Below are 25348 nucleotides of genomic sequence, written 5' to 3' on the forward strand. Positions count from 1 at the left end.
TTATCATCTCTTAATTTTTTTGCTAATGACTCTATGAATTATGTAACTGAAAAGGGTTTTTAATTTTTTATTCTTAAATTCTGAAGAATAACTGGAAGTTTTAGAGAAAGGAAAACTCACCAAAAATATAGAAAGCCATGGGCTAGCCCAAGATTTACAGATGACTCCAGTCACAAACAGAACAATGAAGAGTTACAGTATATGTCCAAAATTATGATAAACTGAGAGTGGTGCTAGGAACCTAAGTTTTGGTCACACTTTCACCTAAGTGAGAATCTGACCAAAAGAGGAGAATTTGTAAACAAAATTATGGGAAGTCATTGTTTTGGACTGAGGTCATGAAGTAGGCCCCAATAGATCAGATCGAACCAAAATGGAGTCATTCATGCTAAATGTGACATAACCAAACTAAAATTTTAAAGAAGCAGATAGGTTTTAAAACAAACCATGCTATGTTTGTCTCTTACAAACAAAGGAGATTCCAACAAAAGGAGGTCTCATCTACTCTAAACCTTAAAAAGAAAAATTACCTGATGTCTTTGTTCTTTCCTTATAAAACTGATTGTTCTGCTATTTTTCAGTGGGATTTGAGACCAAATAAGTACATCTACAATAATGACAGATGTTAATGCCTAAAGTTTTGGTCAGTTCCTCAAAATTGAGAGGTTGACCTAAAAGGGAAAATTGTTAAATTAAGTTTATCAATTTACAGTATATAAGGAGGCAGTTTGTTTTAAAGTTCACCTAAAGGTTTCCCTGTACATGGTGAACTGTAACTGGATATGTAAACAGGTTATAACCTACTCTTGTGCCAATCATCAAGCTTCAGCCAGTCAAAGGCAGTCAACTGTTCAGACCATGTTCAAGCAAGTTGTGAGCTATAGCCAATGCAGCTGTTTCTGTATCTCAGTTCTGTTTTCAATATCTCACTTTTTTGTCCATAAATCTTGCTCGACTATGCAGCTGCATCGGAGCCTCTCTGAACTTATTCCTGTTCAGAGGCTGCCCTACTTGTAAATTATTCTTTGCTCAACTAAGCTCTATTGCATTCAATTATCTAAGATGTATCTTTTAACAGAACAAACACACGGATTCCTACCTGTTTCCTTATTTAATATTCAAACAAAATACCACTCAGCATATTTACTATTTATTCAGAAAAACCCTTCATTTCTTCATATGTTTCTTAATATGCAACTAACAGAAAGTTTAGAGACTGGGACTATCTTAGACATACCCAAAGAAGCTTTACCCTGCACTTCCCTACTACCATTAAAGTTTCTCCTTGTTCAGTGAATGCAAAAACATGTGCAACTTCTTTCCCCAAAGTCCCAACAGTAGTTCAATGTTAAGAATTTATTGCCGGGCTCGGTGGCTCAGCCTGTAATCCCGCGCCTTTGGGAGGCTGAGGTGAGTGGATTGCCTGAGCCCGTGGGTTTGAGACCCGCCTGGGCAGCGAGACCTCATCTCTACAATAAATCAAAAAATCAGCCGGGCGTGGTAGCGCGTGCCTGTAATTCCGGCTACTCGGAAGGCTGAGGCAGAAGGATCGCCGGAGCCCAGCAGGTCGAGGCTGCGGTGGCCGGGAGCGGCCACTGCACTCCAGTCTGGGTGACAGAGTGAGACTCCAACTCAAAAAAAAAAAAAAAGAAAGAATTTATTACCCTTTAATAATGTAAACCCCCCCCCCAAAAACAATAGAAGGCTACCCTAACCTAGGAATAGACAGACAAACCTACTCATTCTTGGGAAAAACATGCCACACCAGAGCCAAGCAAAGGAAGAGAAATGACTTTTTTTGCCCCATGCAGTTATTTTCACAACTTAGACTAACAAGTCTTCATGGTTTGATCTTTGTATCGCCACTTTTCTCTCCAGGAGCAGTGTGTATGTGGGGGAAAGTGGTTTTGTAAATGAGTTTAAAATTTTTTTTTTTTGAGTTGGAGTCTCACTCTGTAGTCCAGACTGGAGTGCAGTGGCCGCTCCCAGCCACTGCAGCCTTGACTTAAATGAGCTTAAATTAATGGAGGAGTTAGAGAAATAGAGGAGACAAAAAAAGGAAATTAATATTTGCAGTATATGTAGTACTATGCAGAAGAGTTGCATGCAGTTTAGCAATATTCAAGAAACAAGTATTAAATGTCTCTGCTGTAACAAGTACTGGAGGTACAGATGGTGCCCCTGACTATGAGGACTTTACATTATATTTGAAGACACCAATTGTAAAATGAAAATACATATGAAAAATGATGTTATAAGAATAAAGACAGTCCTGTGACAAAGAATATAGGGAAGGGAAACTACTTTATTTACATTAGACAAACCAGAAAACCAGTTTCTTTGAATTTCTGAATATCACTGTAAATCTCCAATCTGCAGAGTGGTTAAATATGTTTCTCCTTTTCTTTCAGAACCCTGTGTATAACTGGAGTCCTGATATTCAGTGGATCATCTTAAGTTCCATGTTATATGGCTCATTCTTCATCCAATTTCCAGTTGGATACTTTGCTGGAAGATACTCTACAAAGAAAATGATTGGCTCTGCAATGTGCCTCTGCTCTCTGTTCAGTCTGCTCCTCCCACCAGCAGCTGAAGCTGGAGAAACTTGGGTCATTGTATGTCGAGTAGTCCAGGGAATATCTCAGGTAAGAAGATACTGCAAAAACTGAACTGGATTAAAATCCATGGCAAGTATTAGAGATTAAATGTCTTAATCTTTCTTATTTCAGGGGATAGCTTTCACAGTCCAAGGTATAATATGGGTCAAGTGGGCTCCTCCCCTGGAACGAGGCCGACTTATTTCTATGAGTGTGTCAGGTAAAGACTTAGAACTTAGAATGCTTGAATCCCATTTTCATCTCATTGTATCATGTTCTTCCTGAGAACCAAAATAAACTGTGTTTTGAATTGTTAAGAGCTTTTGAAATCATCTATTTTAGTATTCTTACTTTGAAGATGAGAAAGTCATTTACAATGAAGAGGCATTCTTATTCCAAAAACAGAGAAAAAAGGAAAAGCAAATATTTTATTATTTTCTTCTGATCAGTGTTACACTTTACAAATTTATTAACAGGAAATTATTTATTGCTACAGTGAGGCTCCATTATTTCTACATTCAGTTGCTTGCATTAACTAAGTGTGTTGTTTGTGCCTTCTGACTAGGGATTTTACTCGGATCCTTCATTGTCCGGCTTGTGACTGGAGTCATCTGTGATTCTCTGGGCTGGCCCATGGTCTTTTATATTTTTGGTGAGTTTTTTCCTATAAAATCTCAGTTATTATTAAGAAATTAAAAAGAAAAAATAAAAATAAAAACCTAATATAATTATATAAAGTTAAATACTAAAAATAATAAATTCCACTGAGGGACAGAGAGAAATCAACATTCATTAAGTTCCTGTCACAAACAAGGCATCATTCTTAGAACTACACATGTGTTTTTGTACATTATTTTTATAATTTTCTATAATGCAGGTGCTGCATTCTATAATGCTTTATATGAAATTTTTTTAGAAAGAGGTGGTCAACGTAGATAACTTTTCAGATTTCAAAAAGATAACATGAGTATACTCTTTATGCTTAACACACCAAGTATGATGGGGAGCGACAACTCTTAATCAAACACATTAATTTCTACAGTGAAAAATGAAATTAACACAAATTAAAATACATATAAGTCTATAAAGAATTGAGGTTGACGAATAAGTTATAAAGTACTTTTGACTTTCAGATCTTGATTTCATATTTGTGAATAAGGGATTGTGGATGAATGCTAGTATGGCCATTTGATAACTGAGAAAACATCTAAAGTCTTAGGTAATTTGCCCCAAATCATATACTCAGGGTAAATTCAGAAGAGTTTATTCACAGAGTGATTTCTTAAAGAATTAGATGTGAGATATGGTGGAATCACAGGGATAGTGCAGTAACCTGGGTCTAGCAATATGGAAGCCAGTACCATCCCCAGGTGCGGAGGTGACCACCAAGGAAGTAGGTACCAGAAGCCATAAGAGAGAGTTCTGTAGAGTAGGAGACCTTGAGAAGACCCATGATATTTCATAAAAGGACATATTGATTGAGGCAATCCTAGAAGGGAGATAACTAGGGTTTGAAAAGACAACTTAGCCTCACCCAATTCTCTTCCTCTTACCTATGTCTGGGACTTCTGTTGACCAAATACAACAAAAAGCAGAAGACATAGACATCTACTGATGTTCATTCAAGTCATCAAACTGTAGCCAGAGCAGGGTGAATAAGGGTGAAAATTATATCAATGGGACAAACAAGACATCCAATATACATAGTGAGCAGATGGCAGAGTCAAAATATGAAAACATGTCTTCTATTCTAAAAATTCCATTGCCCTTAATCACTGTGTTAGTCATCAGCAGTGGTAATGGTCAGTGTAGTGATGCGACACAAACCCCATATCAGAAAAGGGGCTGAAAAAGCTGGGACTATCTAGCCTGAAGAAAAAGGAAACTTAAGAAAGTATGCAGGCTGGGTGCAGTGGCTCACATCTGTAATCCCAGCACTTTGGGAGGCAGAGGTGAGAGGCAGAGGTGAGAGAGGTGGGCCTGAGTCCACAGGTTCGAGACCTGCCTGGGCAACTTGGCGAGACATCATCTCTACAATAAATCAAAAAATTAGCCGGGTGTGGTGGCACATGCCTGTAATTCCACCTACTTGGAAGGCAGAGGCAGAAGGATTGCTTGAGCCTAGCAGGTTGAGTTGCAGTGGCCGTGAGCGTGCCACCCCTACACTTCAGCCTGAGTGACAGAGTGAAACTCCAACTCAAAAAAAAAAAAAAGAAGAAGAAAGAAAGCACGCCTTGTAGGGTTGTTTTATAAACAAAATGCAGACCTGTTCTAAAACTGTACCAAGTATGTAGAATTTACAGGGAGCTAACATTTCACCTCCATGTAAAGAAAGCTTTTCAATAATTAATGCTGCATAATATTGCTGGTCAAAGGTTGAATGACATCTGATATTTGTGTTACATTCCTGCTGCAAGATAGTGTACAGCAATGTGTGCCACTTGTAGTTGTCATTGATGGCTACATGAAACTGAAAGGAAGGGACTACACATTATATATGATAACAGTTTTGCTTTGAATTGTCTCACATGCTTTCTCCTTATTACCGAGAATGGAAGAAAAAGGATTAGATGGCAGTGCTTTAAGGATTTAAGTATCTTTCCCCACAATCCCTTTATTGTGAATCGCATGTTACCCACAGATGTCTGCCTAAGTTATTAGCAGAGGCATAACCAAAACTAAGATTGCTTTTAAACTCCACTGGAATATTCTTGCCAATAAAAGTTAAACAAATCTAAATAGATACTGTTGTAAAGAATAAGACAATGTCTGCCGTTAAGCAGCTAATAATTGCTAGAGAAGACCACCAAACAGAATAAACTGAGTCACAAACTTACATTTGCACTTCACATGGCCTGATCATCTTGCTATGTTTATCTACCAAAGACTATTTCAAACTTCTCAATTCTTCTTAAATCTCTAAGTGGCTTCCCTTGCTCTGTCTTCTATCTCAAGTGACCTCCTTTTCATAAGGGAAAATATTGCACAACCTGTCTATTACCATTGCCCACATTTCCTAACCTCTCACTATCTCCTCAAATCACATCTGACTACTGTTTAACTCACTGTACCACAAACGTGGCCCTTGACGAGATCATCTATGGTGTCCATCAAAGATGTCCTGGGGTCCAGAAAAGAGGGCCATTGTCCTAGATTCCACACTGTAGAGAGCCCATTCTAGACAGTCTCCAGTCAGGCTTTCTTCAGATGGCAGAGAGTCTATGGGGACAGAAAAGTAGACTCCTTTAAGCCCATGAACCTTCTTCTACTCATCACTCCTGGAATGTTTTGCTCAAATAGAGCCAAAGTTTTTTCAGATCAACAGGACTTTCCCCCAAATCCATTGAATTAGGGATTGACTAAGGAAGTCAGGAGGGACTATTTGCAGAGGATGTGAATAGTGCATAATGGGAAGGCAAAGGTTTTTACAGACATCCAATAAAAACTCCTAGTGTTGTGGGAAAGGATCTGGGTAGGAACAAAAGTCAGACCTGAGACCAGTGGTCAGAGATTTATGGCCAAAATTCTAAATTTAAACCTTTGTTCAGGTCATTTTTTACCTCTGGCTTCTTTTGAAATTTTCTTTGGGATTTTCTGCAGTTGAATGTGATATACCTGGGGGTTCTTTGAGCCTTCTGTATCTGTGGTTTGAGGTCTATCATTAATTTTAAGAAATTCTCAGAAATACTGCTTTAAATATTTCTTTCGTTCTTTCTTTCTTCTTTTTCTAGCATTTTGCATTACATGGATGCTACATCTTTTATATTAGTCCTATAGTCTTGGATATTGTTTTGTGTATTTTTTTTCTTATTCTACCTTTGCAATTCAGAAATTTTGGAAATTTCTATTGCCATTTCTGCCAACATTTCCATCCAATTCTTTATTAAAGTTTTCAAGCCATTCCTTTTCATCTCAGTTTCTTTGACTCAGCCCTCCCTGCAATTAACTTCATCCTTCTGTCCATTTTTTTCTCAGATTCTTTTGCCAACTTATCCTCTTCTACCTGCTAACTCTTGTCTTTCATCAAAGCTCTGCTCCAGCCTCCTCCCCTAAGGCTATATTCCCTGCCTGGACAATATAACTCATGATTAGGGGGCCAGTTACCACTTATTAACCATAGGTCTCTGGACAAATACTTTGATCTGAGTCTCAGTTTTCTCATTTTGAAAAAGAGATAAAAATATCATTCTGTGAATATTTTGAGGGTTAAATAAAATAATCTCTCTCTCATCCAACAGAAAGTCAGCTCCACAAAGGTTTCTTTTTTGAGTTGGAGTCTCACTCTGTCACCCAGACTGGAGTGCAGTGGCCGCTCCCGGCCACCACAGCCTCGACCTGCTGGGCACCAGTGATACTTCTGCCTCAGCCTTCCAAGTAGCTGGAACTACAGGCATGCGCTACCACGCCCAGCTGATTTTTTGGTTTATTGTAGAGATGAGGTCTCGCTGCCCAGGCGGGTCTCGCACCCGTGGGCTCAGGCAATCCACTCACCTCAGCCTCCCAAAGGCGAGGGATTACAGGCTGAGCCACCGAGCCCGGCAAGGTGTGGTTTTTTTGTGTTTTATTCACTGCTTTATCCCCAATACTTAGAATAGGTGCTCAGTACATAATGGGCACTTAATCCATACTTGTCAAATGAATGAATGCATTTATGGAAGACTGGTGAGTACTACATATTTCCTGTACTAACAGAGGATTCTCCACAATCAGTTTATTATTATAAAAAACTCAAAGCAACAATCAAACTCTTGGATAACAGGCAAACTTTTGGATAACAGGATAATCACTGAAGCTTGAACTATCCCCAGTACTTAGAATAGATGCCCAGTACATAATGGGCACTTAATCCATACTTGTCAAATGAATGAATGCATTTCTGGAAGACTGACTGACATTTTCCTGTACTAAGAGAGGATTTTCCACAATCAGTTTATTATTATAAAAAAACTCAAAGCAACAGATACTTTGGCAAACTCTTGAATCACAGGATAATCACTGAAGCTCTGGCTATGTCTCAGGAACAAGGTTCAGGCCAAGATCTGAACCTGAAAGTCAAGTGGATGATTTTCAAGTCCTGTGCAGGGTCAGTTGTTCCAACTCAAGGAGGAAAACATTAGGAATTTGAAAAGATGAGAGTATGTGGACAAAGAGCCCAGCTGTCATAAATGGAGGCATGCAGAGGTTAGGAGTTCAGAACAGGGCAGAGGGGCTTACCACTATTTCTATAAAACTCACTCTGCAGGAGAGAGTCATCTGTTGATACAAGGAGGATTTAAAAATGTAAGCCTTATTGCAGTTTCAAAAATGAAGGAGGAGGTTCGGGTTCCTGGACTGATGCATTGAAAAATGCCAGTTTGTACAAAAGACTCACTACAAACAGACACTTCTAATTCTTACTTGTCTTGCTTTGACAGGTGCCTGTGGCTGTTCTTTATGTCTTCTCTGGTTTGTTTTGTTTTATGATGACCCTAAGGACCACCCATGTGTAAGCATCAGTGAGAAGGAATACATCACATCCTCCCTCGTCGAGCAGGTAGAACACAGAGCTCTGCATTGAGATCTCTCAGGTTCTGCTCCAAACTAAACATGCTCAAACTTGTCCTTATGTGCTAATAATTAATGCATTCCTTTCCAGGTCAACTCAAGTAGACAATTTCCACCTTTCAAGGCTATGATTATGTCACTTCCAATCTTAGCTATTTCTTTGGGTGTTTTCGCTTTTTCCTGTATAAATACTGTCATGTCAGTATATGCCCCAACTTTTATCAACTCCATGCTTCATGTGGATATAAGAGAGGTGAGCATATCATTTGTTTCCTTTTTAGCTTTATGAGGTACTCTGTTCGTTTCTCTGACTCTGATGACCCTAGTCTCAGCTCTTGCCCATCCCTAACAGTGGCTACTGATCTTTACCCGGAAACTCACTGTTTCCAATTTTTAAATGAAAATCACCCAGAACAAAAGCTATTGATATAAACGTGGTCTGGCCCAACAACAGCAATACACATGCACCCTTGTTTCCACACATTCCCTGTCTCCCATACTCTGTGTGAGTGCCCTTTTGCATTACTCAAGGCTCACCACCACCATTCTGTATGGAAACTGGGGTCCTTTGTCCTTCTCTGAAAGTCACTTAAGCTAGGTCCTGCCACTCTGCCCAGCTCTTACAGTCCTCTCTCTGGGGTAAGTTAATGGGTCTGGGCTATGAACCTAGGATTCAGGTGTTACTCTGAAAGACTGGCACACCCATTGCTTACCTGGTTTGGAAAATCACTGATGTCTGGAACCTTCTGTTGTTTGATACTATAATAACCAGACAAGACTCCTCTAGAAATGGAGTCTGGGCTTGTCACTTTGTGGCAGTCTGTAATGAACTTCAAGGAGAGCAGCCTGGAGACCAGCATAACAGTGAGGTCTTATAAACTCTTTCTGACTTAATTTTATCTTCCATGAAACCATAGAATAGTTACTAGGATTAATAGCAGTGGGTCCGATGTAAGCTCTATGTGCGTTTGCAAATATCATCATTATCTTTTCTGTCATTTTCCCCAGAATGAGTATTTTCCGGTCAGAATGGAATCTTCCTCTATTGTCAGTACTTTTAAGTTTCATGATCCAGAATGTGAAAACTTGACAGATTCTGACAAATGATACTGACCTCAAAACCATTTTTCTCTTTTTTGGTGTGACCCCATTGGTAATTTTTGTATTTTATGTTGTTGATTTACACATTTTAGATACTAAATTTCAGCATACAAATTACTTTGTGTATCAGTACTGCTTTACCCCTTGTACTCACTCCCAGAACAATGTTTCCTCTTCAGAATGCATTGGTGTCTGCCCTTCCCTATTTGTTTGGTTGGATTTGTGGTGTCCTAACAGGTCAGATATCAGACTTCTTCCTGACACAGAATATTCTCAGTGTAATTACCATCCGGAAACTCTTCACCACAATAGGTAAGGAACAGCCAGAACATTCAAGCACTTGGGGAAATACTTTACCCTAACTTCTAGGCACACCTAACTGTGTTGTCTGAATCACTCCCCAGGAATTATCTTTCCTGCAATCTTTGGTGTTTTCTTGCCTTACCTGGGTTCCAGCTTATACAGCATTGCCATTTTACTGATACTTGCTCATGCAACAAGCAGCTTTTGCTTCAGTGGAATATTAATAAATGGCTTGGATATCGCTCCCAGGTAGGGTTTTAAAAATATTTATTTTTAATTAACAATTCAATATTGTGTATATTGATTGTGTACAACATGATGTTTTAAATTATGGATACTTTGTGGAATGGTTAAATTGAGCTAATAACATATGTATTGCCTCAAATACTCATTATTTTATGTAAAGAACCCCAAATCTACTTTCTTGGCAATTTTCAAGAATACAATACTTGTTATTAACTATAATTGGCTGGATTTGGTGACTCAGCCTGTAATCCCAGCACTTTGGGAGACCAAGGTGAGTGAATTGCCTGAACCCACTGGTTCAAGACCAGTTCGGGCAACTTGGCGAGACCTCGTCTCTAAAATATATCAAATACTGGCCAGGCATGGTAGCACACGCCGGTAGTTCCAGCTACTTGGAAGGCTGAGGTGGAAGGATCACTGGAGCCCAGTAGGTCAATGCTGGGATGGCTGTGAGCATGCAACTGCACTCCAGCCTGGGCGACAGAGTGAGACGCCAACAAAAACAAAACAAAACAAAACAACACACACACACACACACACACATACACACACACAACTATAATCATGCTATACAGTAGATCTCTTAATTTTATTCCTTATATGTAAATGAAATTTTGTATCCTTTGACTAACATCTCCTTCCCACCCCTACTCAGTGCCTGATAACCATTATTCTACTTCCTACTTCATGAGTTCAAATTTTTAGATTCAACACATAAATGAGATCATGCAGAATTTTTCTTTCTGTGTCTGGTTTATTTCACTTAATCTAATGACCTCCAGGTGCATCTATGTTGCTGCAAGTGAAAAGATTTCCTTTATTAGGTCGAAGAGTATTCCATTGCGTGTGTATGAGGGATTATCCCCCCAAAACTAGAATAATCTTTTGGAGGATGGGCCTCATGTGGTATAGGCTTTCCTTGCTAGATAAGTGTTCTAGGAACACATCAACATCAGTGTACCAGCTAGTATTGGTGTGAGAGGCTGCATTCGGCTTCAGTCGAAGAATTTTTTTTGAGATTCTTCAACATATTTGCCATTTCATGATGGGTGATTTATGAGCACACCTGCCCACATTGTGTTGAGTGTTCAGCAGTTTTGACTAAAAAACCCATGACCCCCATGCCCCACCTTCCTTATTCATCTAATCTCATCATGACTGACTTTTTTTGTTTCCCCTTATGAAAAAAAGTCCTCAAGGGTAAATGTTTTGCCAGTGTGGAAGTGGCGAAACAAAAAAATGACAGAAGCACTAAAAGGCATCAAAATTGGTGAGTTCAAAAATGGTTTTGAGCATGGAAAAAGTGTCTCAATAGGTGTATTGCATCAAATGCAGAGTACTTTGAAGGTGACAGAAGTTTAAACATATAAGACTAAATATACAATTTTTAATAAATAAATTCAGTGTTTTTTGGGGTCCCCCTAATAGACCACATTTTTTGTTATCCATTCATCTGTTCATGGACACTTGGTTGATTCTATACCTTTGCTATTGTCAATAATACTACAGTAAACATGGGAATGCAGATATCTCTTTGACATACTGACTCCACTTCCTTTGGAATATGGTAGCTCTATTTTTCATTTTTTGAGGAGCTTCCATACTGTTTTTCATAATGACTGTACTAATTTACATTTGCACCAATGGTATGCAATCATTCCGTTTTCTCTACATCCTCACTAAAACTTATTTTTTGTCTTTTTGTTATCAATCATTCTAAAAGTGTGAAGGGATATTTCATTGTGGTTTTAATTTGCATTGCTCTGATGATTAGTGGTGTCAGGCTTTTTTATGTGCTTGTTTGCCATTGGCATATCTTCTTTTGAAAATTTCTTTTCAGGTGTTTTGCCCATATTTTAACTGAGTTGGATAAGTTCATTATATATTTTTGCTATTGACCCCTTATCAGATGTATGGTCTATAAATATTTTCTTCTACTCTTTAAATTGTCTCTTCAGCTGTACAGAAACCTTTTAGCTTGGTGTGATCCCACTTGTTTAGTTTTACTTTTGTTTCCTGTGCTCGTGTAGTTCTATCCAACAAATCTTTGCCTAGACAAATGTCAGGGAGTTTTTCTGCATGCTTTCTTCTAGTAGTTTTACAGCTTCAGGTCGTATGTTTAAGTCTTTATGGGTTTTGAGTGGATTTTTTGCACGGTGTAAGATAAGGGTCTTGTTCCATTCTTCATTCTTCTGCATGTGGATACCCAGTTGACCCAACATCGTTTATTGAAGAGGCTGTCCTTTTCCTACTGTGCATTTTCTACTGTTGAAAATTACTTCAACCTTAATGTGTGAATTTATTTCTGGACTTTCTATTTCATTCCACTGATCTATGTATCTGCTTTTATTCAGTTCCATGTTGTTGTTGTTTTTCTGTTTTTCTCTTTTTAGATAGGATCTTGCTTTGTCACCAAGACTTAAATGCATAGTGGTACAATCATAGCTCACTATAGCCTCAAACTCCTGGGCTCAGGCAATATTCCTACATCAGTCTTCTGAGTAGCTGGGACTACAGGGATGTACCACTATACACAGTTAATTTTTAAACATTTTTGTAGAGATGGGGTCTTGTTATGCTGCCCCTATTGGTCTTGAACTCCTAACCTCAAAAGATCCTCCTGCCTCAGTCTCCCAAAGTGTTAGAATTACAGGCTTGAGCCACTATGCTTAGCCCTATTTTGATTATTATAAATTTAAAGTTTGTTTTGAAGTCAGATAGTGTAATGTCTTTAGTTTTGTACTTTTTAGTCAAGACTGCTTTGACTATGCAGAGTCTTTTGTAGTTTCATATAAATTTTAAGATAGATTTTTCTATTTCTCTGCAAAAAGTTGTTAGATTTTTTTTTTGTGTGTGTGAGAAATCAGGATTTATGGAGAGGACAGAAAAGCTCCCACAGCAGGAGGGGACCCGAGGGGGTTGCCAAGTTGTCAGAATTTTGACAAGAATTTCATTGAATCTTCAGATTGCTCTGGGTAGTATGGCCATTTTAACAATATTAATTCTTCCTATCCATGAACACAGGATATCTTTCCATTTATTTCTGTCTTCTTCAATTCTTTTCATCAATGTTTCATAGTTTTCAGTGTTTTCACCTACTTGGTTAAATTTTTTCCTAAGTATTTTATCTTTCTTGTAGCTATTGGAAATAAGATTGCTTTATTTGTTTACATAGTTTGTTGTAGCCAGGTAAGGTTTTTAAAATTTTTCTTACTGAACCCAAGCTCTCAAAGGCAGGACTTCTTTTTCTTTTCTTTTCTTTTCCTTTCCTTTCCTTTCCTTTCCTTTCCTTTCCTTTCCTTTCCTTTCCTTTCCTTTCCTTTCCTTTCCTTTCCTTTCCTTTTCTTTTCTTTTCTTTTCTCTCTCTCTCTTTCTCTCTCTCTTTCTTTCTTTCTGGTATAAATTTAAGGAGTACAAATGCAGTTTTGTTACATAGATATATTGTGTAGTGGTGACGCCTGGGCTTTTAGTGATACTACCATCTGACTGATGTACACTGTACTAATTAATTTCTTATCCTTCACCCACCTCCCATCCTCCCACTCTTCCTTATCTCCAACGTCTATTATTTCACACTCTATGTCTGTGTGTACACATTATTTAGCTTCCACCTATAACTGAGAAAATGCAGTATTTGACTTTCTGTGTTGTTTCACTAAAGAAAATGGCCTCCAGTTCTATCCATGTTGCTGCAAAATACATAATTTCAGTCATTTTATGGATGAAAAGTATTTCATGATGTGTGTCTATCTCTATCATCTATCTATCTATCTATCTATCTATCTATCTATCTATCTATCTATCTACCTGAGTTGTATATAGAGTGCCAAAAATATATATACAGGAAAAAAGGAAAGGAAAAAAACTGTATTAAAATTGTAATACTCAATATATACCAATAACAAAAGATGAATTCAAGTCACATTTGACTGCTGCAATTACAAGAGGTAATACATAGATAACATCTCTTAAAGTGTGCATATATTTTTTGGCACCCTTGGGATTTATATATATAATTTTTTTTATCCAGTCATTCATTGATGGAAACTTAGGTTGATTTAGCATTTTTATTATTGTAGGTAGTACTGCAATAAAGATATGAGTGTAGCTATCTTTTGGATATAATTATTTCTTTTCCTTCAGGTGGATATCCAGTAGTGGGATTGCTAGATCAAATGGTTTTTCTATTTTTAGTTCTGTGAGAAATCCCCATACTGTTTTCCAAAATAGTTACACTAATGTATATTCCCACCAGCAGTGTAGAGTGTTCCTTTTTCTCTTCATCCTTGCCACTATCTGCTTTTCCCCCCTCTTAATGATAGCATTCTGACAGGTATAAGATATCTCATTGTGATTTTCATTTATATTTCTCTGATAATTAGTGATTTTGAACATTTTTTCTTTTGTTTGTAGGTCATTTGTATATCTTCTTTTAAGAAGGGTCTATTTATATCCCTTTCTCACTTTTTAATGGAATTATTTGTTTTGTTTTTGTTGATGTTGAATTGTTTGCATTCCTTGTAATCTGGATATTTCAACTCTTTTATTGTCCATAGCCAGCAGGTCAAAATTTCTGAACAAATATCTATATAATTCAGACATAATCATTAATAAGTATGTATCCAATGATATATTAGGTGTATGCACTTGTATGGGAAGAATTGTAGCCCAGTGAGAAGCACAGATTTAGAGTTAGTTTACTAAATTTCAATGTTAATATGGCCATTTACCTCAAGCACATTACTTATCTTATCCGTTCTGATTTCCTCATGTATAAAATAGAGGAAATAAGAGAATACTTACCTCTTAAAGTTATTAAAAAGTATTAAGTAAGTTAATATAGGTCAAGTGCAGAATAGTTCCTGGCATATCCCGGCAAAAACGGTATAAGGGTTAGCTACTCCATCACCATTGCTATAATAACTATGCTTATGCATATTTAATTATCATGACAACCCAAGTGCTAGTCATATTTATCTTATAATTAAGAAGACTAAGGTTCATATACTTAACTTTCAGCTCAAGATCTCACCACTGATTTGGAATACAGATCTGCTATGCACAAAACTTTTGCTCTTTTCACTGTTACACTTTCTTTAAAGATGTATAAGTGTGACTAACAGGAGTAACTCTGTCATTTGTAAAACTCAAGAAGCATGGTTCACATTGCATTTTGGGGGACTAACACTCCCTGGGAAACATAAATCCAATATGAATAGAGTTCTTTGAAGTTTTGTAAAGTAGTGGCCCTGGGGTAAAGTGGCAAAATCAGCCAAGAATAACTCACTTTGATACAATTCTATAAAGAATCTTGTCTGCTAGATCTATGCAAAGTTCATGCCAGAGTAACCAGATTATGCATTCATTTGCTTTATTCTGTTCCAAGACTCACCTTAAAAAATGCTTGCAGGTGTTCTGTTACTTAATATTGTATAAAGACATAAATTTATTATTTGATGTATAATGTACAATACAAAATGAACCATATTTTCTTTTTAAAAAAACAGAGAAACTAAGAAGATATATACATGCATAGATATATTCCTAAACTTATATACATGATGTTCTTTTTATGTCCAATATGAGTGAGATAATATTCACATAGCGTGACTGAGAAAACAAAAGACTATGGTTCAGTCCAGTGTGGAGGAAAATTTTCTAGAGTCTGAGTGAATATGCAAATATACAATTTGGAAAAAAAGTCTTATACCCTTAATCTAGTTCATCCTCCATCTGTATGAAATATATATGTTATACCTCAATCATATATCAGTTTGCAGGAAACTATTTTTTATTAGTGGATGAAGACAACTTATTCAACCAATAATTTTCCTAATTATATACTATTCTTGCTGTTAAAGATACTCCCATAGAAGATAGATCTCTAAATTATCCTCTCAGGGAAATTCAGTCTTTGCTAGTTCTGAAGAGTGGGTCAAGGGATTACATCTCTAAGAGCAGAACAGATGTGGCAAGAAAAAACTTCTGGAAGGAAGAAGAGGAGTCACACAGATGTGGTTTTGTGAGAATATTGTTTGGGAATGAGACTGTATGACACAGATAGGATTTGAAAATGTAGTGGCTTCCATTTCTTTGGAAGGTGTCAGGAGTGGAAAAGATTCCTAAGATTCTCTATGATGCATTAAGAAGACAATTCCATTCTTTTAGACTTCTTAAAGGAAGAATGTAAGAAAACTTTAATTGCTTTTAATTATTTTTGACTGATGAGTAATTATATACTCCTGAATTCCCTCTATGTGGGACTGACCCATAGTTCAGATATCTGATTATTTGTTCGCATTTTATTCATTCACATTATAGCAAAGTATAAAGTCAGTAAAATTGAAAGTCCACTGGAGTGGATATTTAAACTGGCAAAAGGCTTTTTCACCATGGGTTTGCTGCAGCTGAAGAATAAGCAATTTTATTTCATTTATTTATTATTTTATTTTATTTATTGTTTGAGTTGGAGTCTCACTCTGCCTCTCAGGCTGGAGTGTAGTGGCATGCTCACTGCCACCATAGTCTCGACCTGCTGGGTTCAGGCAATCCTTCCACCTTAGCCTTTCAACTAGCTAGAACCACAAGCATGCACCACTACTCCCAGTCAATTTTCAAAAATTAATTGTAGAGACAAGTTCTTGCCAAGTTGTTCAGGCTGATCTTGAACCTATGGGCTCAAGCAATCCTCTTGCCTCTGCTTTCCAAAATGATGGGATTGCAGTCATGAGCCACCGTGCCCAGCCAGAATAAGCAGAGCTAAGTTGTGTTCCAGAAAAATGTCTTGCATTAGAGTAACCACCAGGTTGCTTTCCTTCTCCATATCAAATACTTACTGTTAGGTGACTGGATGGTGTAAGGGGTAAGGTATAAGAAGCTCTCACTGGCCATTGCCAGACCATTGCAGGCTATTGCCTTATTAGACTTTGGTGTGGCCATGTACTCTTTGAGCTATGGCTGTCGCTATGTTTCCTGGCTTTGGCCCCCTTCCCCACCTTAGGAGGTGAATCTCTTCTTTCTTTCTCTCTCTCTAATTTACTTTTTATTTTATTTTATTTATTTATTTATTTATTTATTTATTTATTGAGTTGGAGTCTCACTCTGTCACTGAGACTGGAGTGCAGTGGCCGCTCCCGGCACTGCAGCCTTGACCTGCTGGGCTCCGGGAATCCTTCCGCCTCAGCCTTCCAAGTAGCCGGAATTACAGGCATGCACTACCACGCCCGGCTGATTTTTTGATTTATTGTAAAGATGAGGTCTCGCTGCCCAGGCTACTTTTGAAATAAACTATATTTTCCAATAAAAAGAAAATTAAAGAAAAAAAGGAGCTCTCACCTTGCTGCTATGAAAACAGTGAATCACTCCATTGTGGGTATATAATTTCAGAAAAATTGTCATGGCACTTAGGATTATTGACAGTGGGTATTCTGTTTGCATCTCTAACTATAGAATGAAAGCACATCTTTCAGTAAACATAAGTGAAATCCTTTCCCACAGCCACAGTATGCTAAAGGCTTCTTAATCTGTGAAGAGAACAGTCATTAAAATGTCATTAATGAAGAATAAATAAGATAAATACAAAGCTAACCACATCTAAACCCATCATAGTAAAACTGCTAAAAAACAAATGGAGGGAGAGAGAAAGAGAAAGAGAAAGTGAAAGAGATAAAGAGAGAGAGAGAGAGATAGAGAGAGAGAGATAGAGAGAGAGATTTTTAAAGCAGTCACACAGAATTAGCACATGACTTCCAAAAGGGCAATAGTAAGACTGATCGCTGCCTTCTCAAAGAAACAATGAAAACCAGAAACCAACCAATTGATATCTCTAAAATGTAAATAAGAGAACTACTGTTAAACTAGAAGTCTATATCTAACCAAAAATTTCCTTCAAGAACTAAGGTAAAATAAAAATATTTTAAGGCAAACTGAGAAAATTCATCTGTAAGAGATCCCCAGTAAAAGAATTACTAAGTGGGAATTCTTCAGGTAGAAGCAAATAATCACAGATAAAGCATAGAGTTACAGAAACAAAAGAAGATAAATGAAGAGGAAAATATGCTAAGATAAATCTAATAACAACTGAACTCACAAAACAAAACCAATAATACCCTATAGGGTGTTGAATCTATGTTAATTAAAATACACTGATAACTAGATAATCATATTTCTATCAGCTACACAAAAAATACTATATCTAAAACCTACAATATTAGAAACCCAGGAAAACGTTCTAAATTATTTTCAAATTGTAAGAGAAAAAATAAACTCTTAGGTGGAATATATTAGTGTCTAATGCTAATGTATTTGCTTTTATATCAGAGCAGTCATAAAACATAATTTTCTTTTTTTTTGAGTTGGAGTCTCACTCCATCGCCCAGGCTAGAGTATAGTGGCACACTCACTGTCACCCCAGTGTTGACCTGCTGGAATCCAGCGATTCTTACGCCTCAGCCTTCCAAGTAACCAGAACTACAGGCGTGCACTACCATGCCTGGCTGCTTTTTGATGTATTGTAGAGATGAAGTCTCACCAAGTTACCTGGGCTGATCTTGAGCCTGCAGGCGGATGCAATCCACTTGCCTTGGCCTCCCAAAGTGCTGGGATTACAGGCTGAGCCACCAAGCCCAGCCTGTAAAATACATTTCTAAACATTTTTATGGAGGTGAGGGCTCATGAAGGCAAAAGTGACAGTCTCACAAAAGGGCTCACAAAAGTCATAAGTGGCCCCCATTCCCACCTAAATTCTAGTGGTTTTAAAGTGAAAAAGGGAACAATGAACACTAGGGACAATTAACAGTTTTCACCACAACCTGCATCTGTGAATGCTCATAAATGTTCTTATTCACACATTGGAATACACTCTCTTGCTCCCCAAAAAGAGACAACTCACATTCTACCCCATGACTGCATACAGCTCAACATTCAAGGACTCTAGGTTTGGACGTGACTCTTTTATGATCAAGGACCTATATATTAATAACCAGAGCATAACCCTCTCCCCATATTTAACATTTAAAGACAGAGTAGAAATGGGATAATTTTAGGGAAATATTAAGAACAGACCAAAACAAAAAGATCCTCCTCTTATAAAAGGGGAAACCTGGAAGCACCATTTTTTCCCCTTTATTTCAATAGCTCTAGCAAGTACAAATAGTTTTTAATTACATGGTTGCATTGCATAGTGGCAAAGAAATCTGGGCTTTAAGTGTAACCACCAACACCACCTATGCATATTGTACCTGATAGGTGATTTTTAATTCCTCTCCCTCTTCCCACTCTCCCCTTTCTGAATCTCCAATGTCCACTATATCATTCTCTATGCCTCTGCAGATCCTTAGTTTAACTCCCACTTGTGAGAACATGAGGTGTTTGGTTTTCTGTTCCTGAGTTAGTTCACTTAGGATGATGTTCTCCAATTCTACCCAAGATGCTGCAAAAGACATTATTTCTTTCTTTTTTATGGCTAAATAGTATTCCATAGTGTATATATACCACATTTTCATTATTCACTATTGGCTGATGGGCATTTAGGTTTCCACATCTTTGCAACTGTGAATTGTGCTACAATGAACATTTGGGTGTGGGTGTCTTTTTTGTATAACAGCCTCTGATCCTTTGGGTAGATACCTAGTAGTGGGATTGCTGGATCCAATGGTAGATCTACTTTTAGTTATTTGATGAATCTCCATACCAATTTCCACAGAGGTTGTACTAATTTACACTCTCACCAACAGTCTGTAATCATTCCCTTTTCTCCGCATCTGAGTCAGCATTTGTTGTTTTTTGATGTTTTATAACTGGCCGTTCTGACTAGTGTAAGGTAGCATCTCATTGTTGTTTTAATTTGAATTTCCCTGATGATTAGTGATGTTGAACATTTTTTCATAGGTTTCTTGGCCATTTGTATATCTTCTTTTGAGAGATGTCTGTTCATGTCATTTATACACTTTTTAATGGGGTTGTTTGCTTTTTTCAAGCTGATTTGTTTGAGTTCTTTATAACTTCTGGATATTAGTCCTTTGTCAGATGTATAGTTTGCAGATATCTTCTCCCATTCTGTAGGTTGCCTATTTGCTCTGTTGATAATTTTGCTGTGCAAAGGCTTTTTGGTTTAAATAAGTCCCACTTAATTTATTTTTATTTTAGTTGCATTCGCATTTGGGGTTTTAGACACAAATTCTTTGCATAGGTTGATGTCAAGAAGAGTTTTTCTTAGGTTTTATTCAAGGATTTTTATGGCTTCAATTCTGACACTTAAAGTTTTAATCTGTCGTGAGTTAATTTTTGTATATGGGGAGAGACAGTGGTCAAGTTTCATTTTTTTCTGCGTGTAGCTATCTAACTTTTCCCACTTTTGCAGAATAGGGTGTCTTTTCCCCAGTGCCTGTTTTTATCTGCTTTGTCAAAGATCAATTGGTTGCAGGGATTTGGGTTTATTTCTGGATTCTCTATTCCATTGATCCATGTTTCTTACTCTTATTCCAGTACTGTGCTACTTTGGTTACAACAGCCTTGTAGCATAATTTAAAGTCACATAATGTGATACCTCTAGCTTGGTTCTTTCTGATTAGGATTGTTTTGACCATTCTGGCTCTTTTTGATTCCATATGAATTTCAGGATTTTTTTCTAATTCTGTGAAAAATGACATTGGTAGTTTGATAGGGATTGCAGAGAATCTGTAGATCACATTAGATAATATCATCATTTTAGCAATGTGGATTCTTTCAATCCATGATCATGGGATGCTTCTCCATTTGTTTATGTCCTCTACAATTTCTTTCATCAGGGTTTTCTAGCTCTCCTTATAAAGATCTTGCACCTTTTTGGTTAAATATACTCTTAGATATTTTAGCTTTTTGGCTGTTGCTGTAAACATAATTGAGTTCTTGATTTAATTCTCAGCTTGGTCGCTATTGGTGTATAGCAGTGCTACAGATTTGTGTATGCTGATTTTGTATCCTGAAACTTTACCAAATTCATTTATCAAGTCCAGAAGTCTTCTGGAGGAGTTCTTAAAAATTCTCTAGGTAAAAGATTATATTGTCGGCATACAGAGATACTTTGGTTTTTTATATTCTAATTTGAATAACCTTTATTTCTTTCTCTTGCCTGATTGCTCTGTCTAAGACTTCCAATGCTATGTTGAATAGGAGTAGTAAAAATGGTCATCCTTGCTTTGTTCCATTGCTGAGGGGGAATGCATTCAGTGTTAGCTGTGGGCTTATCAAATATGGCTTTTATTATTTTTAGGACTGTTCCCTCTATGTCTATTTTGCTGGGGGTTTTATCAAGAAAGGATGCTGAATTTTATCAAATGCTTTTTCTGTGCCTATCGAAATCATATGATTTTTTAAAAAAAGTATGCTTATGTAGTAGATCATGTATATTGACTTGCTTATGTTGAATCACACTTGCATCTCTGGAATAAAACTCACTTGTTTGTGATGGCTTTTTTATGTGATGTTGAATTTAGTTTGCTAATATTTGTTGAGGATTTTCTTTTTATGTTCCTAAGGGATATTGGTCTGTAGCGTTCTTTTTTTGTTGTGTCCTTTTCTGATTTTGGTATCAGAGCGATACTGGCTTCATAGAATGAGTTAGAGATAATTCCCTCCTCTTCAATCTTATGAAATAACTTCAGTAAAATTGGTAACCAGTTCTTCCTTGAAAGTCTGGAAGAATTCAGCTATGAGTCCATCAGGTTCTGGACTTTTTGTTGTTGCTGTTCTTGGGAGATTTTTAATTACTGTTTCAATCTTACTACTTGCTATTGGTCTATTCATGGTTTCTATTTCTGCCTGATTCAAGGTTGGAGGGTTGTATGTTTCCAAGCATTTATCAATCTCCTTTATATTGTCTGGTAGGTTTGTGAGGAGGTATTCATAATAGTCTCAAATGATCTTTTGAATTTCTGTTGTAGCAGATGTAATGTCTCCATTTTCATTTTTGATTCAGCTAATTTGTACCTTCTCTCTTTGTTTCTTAATTAGTCTAGCTAGTGGTCTATCAATTTTGTTTATCTTGTCAAAGAACCAAGTATGTTTCATTGATCCTTTGTATTTGTTTAATATCAGTATTTCATTTAGTTCTGCTCTGATTTTCATTATTTCTTTTTTTTTTTTCTGCTAGCTTTGGGTTTTGTTTGTGTTTTTCCAGTTCCTTGAGGTGTGAAGTTAGGTTGTCAATATGCAGTCTTTCAGTCTTATTAATGTAGGCCTTAAGTGCTATACATTTTCCTCTGAGCACATTTTTGGATGTGTCCTGGAGGTTTTGATAACTAGTTTCATTATTGTCATTCATTTTGAGAAATTTTTTAATTTCCATCTTAATTTCATTGTTGACTCAAGGATGATTCAGGAGCAGATTGTTTACCTTCCATGTTTTTGTTTGGCTTCACAAGTTCTTCTTGGAATTAATTTCTAGTTTTATTCCACTATGGTCTGAGAAGGTGCTTGATATGATTTTCATTTATTTGAGCTTATTTGGAATTGCTTTGTGGCCTCTCACATGATCTATCCTGGAGAATATTCTATGTGCTGATGAGAAAAGTGTATATTCTGTAGCTTTGGGGTGGAATGTTCTTTATATGTCTGTGTTTTTTTTTTTCATTTGCTCTAGAGTCCAGTTTAACTCTAAAGTTTTTTGTTGACTTTCTGCCTTGATGATGATTTGTCTATTACTGTCAGCAGAGTGTTGAAGTCTCCCATTATTATTGTATTGCTGTCTATCCGCCCCCTTTTATAGGTCTAATGTAATTTGTTTTATAAAGCTGGGGACTCTGGTGTTAGGTGTATTTATATTTAAAATTGTTATGTCTTCTTTTTGCATTCATTCTTTGTCATTATATATAGCCACGTTTGACTGTTTTTTACTGGTTTTTTTTTTTTCGAGTTAGAGTCTCACTCTGTCACCCAGACTGGAGTGCAGTGGCCACTCCCGACCACTACAGCCTCGACCTGCTGGGCTCCAGCGATCCTTCCGCCTCAGCCTTCCAAGTAGCTGGAATTACAGGCACACGCTACCATGCCCGGCTAATTTTTTGATTTGTTGTAGAGATGAGGTCTCACCAAGTTGCCCAGGTGGGTCTCGAACCTGCAGACTCAGGCAATTCACTCACCTCAGCCTCCCAAGGCGCGGGATTACAGGCTGAACCACCGAGCCCGGCTTATTGTTGTTAATCTATAGTTTGTTTTATCTGATATGAGAATGACTACTCCTACTGGTTTTTGGTTTCCATTTGCATGGAATATTTTTTCCGTCCCCTCCTGTGCTGGCTAAAAAGAAGCATCAGCAAGGGTTGAGTTTCTGGGATATGAGGACTGGAGCTGCTTAAGGCTATTTTTTCCACCCCTAAAATTCTGTCTATAGGAGTCTTTGTGTGTTAAGTGTGTCTCTTGAAGGTAGCAGATATTTGGGTTGTGTTTTTTGAAAAATGTATTCTGCCAGTCTGTATCTTTTTAGTGAAGCATTGAGACCATTTACATTCAGAGTTAATAATATGCAAGGTACCATTCTATTCATCATATTAGTTGTTCTCTGGTTGCTTTATTTACTTCTTTTCACTATTGTGTTGGAATTCCATAAGGCCTGTGAACTTTATTGTTTTCAGCATTTTTCTACTGGTATACTTTGATTTTTTCCCCCAGTATTTAGAACTCCTTTGAGTATTTACTGTAGAGTTGGTCTAGTGGTGCCAAATTTCCTCAATGCTTGCTCTTCTGAGAAAGACTTTATTTCTCCTTCATTCATGAAACTTAGTTTTGCAGGACACAAGATTTGTTGGCTGACTGATATTCTGTTTGAGGAGATTGAAGTTGAGGCCCCAACCCCTTCTGGCTTGTAGGATTTCTTTGAGAAGTCTGCTGTTAGTCTGATAGGTTTATCTTTGTAAATTATTTGGTGCTTTTGTCTCACTTCTCTTAAAATTGCTTCCTTAACATTAACTTTTCATAACTGAATGATTATATGCCTTAGAGATGACCTTCTTGCAATGAATCTTCTGGGAGTTCTTTGGGCTTCTTGTATCTCAATGTTTAAATCTCTGACAAAGTCAGAGAAGGTTTTCTTCATTATTCCATCACATAGTTTCTCCAAACCTGTTTCTTTTCTTCCTTAGGAACACCTATGATTCTTAGGTTTGGATGTCTTACATAATCCCACATTTCTTGGCGGCTTTGTTCCATTCTCTTGGTGCTCATTCTTTATTGTTGTTCAACTGGATTAATTCAAAAGTCTTGTCTTCAAGCTCCGAGATGTTTTCTTCTGCTTGTTCTAATCTACTGTTAAAACTTTCCACTGCATTTTATATTTTCCTAAATAATTTTTTTTTCACTTCCAGGATTTCAGTTTTTTTGTTAAGGTGTCTCTTTAAAGGATTTTTCAGTTATGTCCTGAATGGTTTTACAAATTTCTTTATGTTAGTTTTCAACTTACTCCTGAAGTTCACTGAGCAATTTCGTAAGCAACTTTTTGAATTCTATGTCTGGAATTACAAATATTTCATTTGGTCTTTTACTGAGGAGTTAGTGTGGTTTTTTTTTTAGGTGTGTTGGAGAACTCTGTTTTATCATAGAGTCAGAATTATTTTCCTGGTTCCTTCTCATTTGTATAGACTATTTTTATTTAACGGCAGAAGGGTGATGTGGGCACTATAAGGTTCCCTTGGTTATCTATAGCCTTGGGGTGGTGAGTCTCTCAATTGCCAGTTGTGGCAGTCCTGTGCTGGGTACCTACCCTGGCTAACAGCATCTTGAATGACAGTGTGGCTTGGACAGTGGTGTTAGTTGGGGACTGGGATCAGACCTTCCCCAAAGATGAGGTATTATATCAGATGTAATGGGCTGTGCTGTCGACCTCTGGCCAGGAGATGGCACCTGTGGGGGAAAGGTAGCTGTGAAGATGGCTGTGGGGTTTCTCCTTGGTGAGTGTTGCTCAAGAAAGTGTCCAGCCAACCTAGGAGGAGTTTGGGGGCTCTGGGGATTATTCAAATTCTCTGTCTGTCTTAAGCCTCTGAAGGGAGTGAGGGAACAGGAGCTCCAGCATCTCACTTGTGTGCACTCTTTTTTTTTTGAGTTTGACTTGGAATCTCACTCCATTGCCCAAGCTGGAGTGCAGTGGCATGCTCATGGCCACCCTAGCATTGACCCACTGGACTAAGGCAATCCTTTTGCCTCAGCCTTTCAAGTAGCTGGAACTACAGGTGCACACTACCATTTTTTGATTTATTGTAGAGATGAGGTCTCATCAAGTTGCCCAGGCTGGTCTTGAACCCATGGGCTCAGGCAATCCTCTCACCTTGGTCTCCCAAAGTGCTGAGATTACAGGCTGGAGCCACCATGCCTGGCCTTGTGTGCACTCTTGACTACCCTGTTGGGAATTAGGAGGGAGTCTTTGGCCACTGGGTTAATGCTGTTGTGCAGATCAGGCACAAAATAGTTTACACAGAGAGTAAGGGTTGCTATGGGCATAAATCTTACTGGGCTACTTACCTTAGCCTCAGGTAGTCTACTTTCTGGAATGTCAGAAGTGCATCTGGCCTCAGGGTCTCCGGTGTTCT

The 25348-nt window shown here is 37.5% G+C and overlaps 1 protein-coding gene across 1 annotated transcript in view; it reads left to right on the forward strand.

Annotated features, from left to right (window-relative positions):
- Positions 1–25348, forward strand: part of LOC103256255 (sodium-dependent phosphate transport protein 1-like) — a 49054-nt gene that overhangs the window by 12684 nt on the left and 11022 nt on the right. The window contains exons 3-9 of the mRNA XM_008054156.1: positions 2412–2645; positions 2730–2817; positions 3163–3249; positions 8012–8130; positions 8233–8394; positions 9422–9554; positions 9647–9794. Coding sequence (XP_008052347.1) covers positions 2412–2645; positions 2730–2817; positions 3163–3249; positions 8012–8130; positions 8233–8394; positions 9422–9554; positions 9647–9794 — 971 coding nt within the window. The remainder of the gene's footprint in view (positions 1–2411; positions 2646–2729; positions 2818–3162; positions 3250–8011; positions 8131–8232; positions 8395–9421; positions 9555–9646; positions 9795–25348) is intronic.

Source organism: Carlito syrichta, unplaced genomic scaffold (genome assembly GCF_000164805.1).
Source record: "Carlito syrichta isolate Samal-C Ts95f unplaced genomic scaffold, Tarsius_syrichta-2.0.1 Scaffold289164, whole genome shotgun sequence".
In the NCBI taxonomy this organism is placed as follows: Eukaryota; Metazoa; Chordata; class Mammalia; order Primates; family Tarsiidae; genus Carlito; species Carlito syrichta.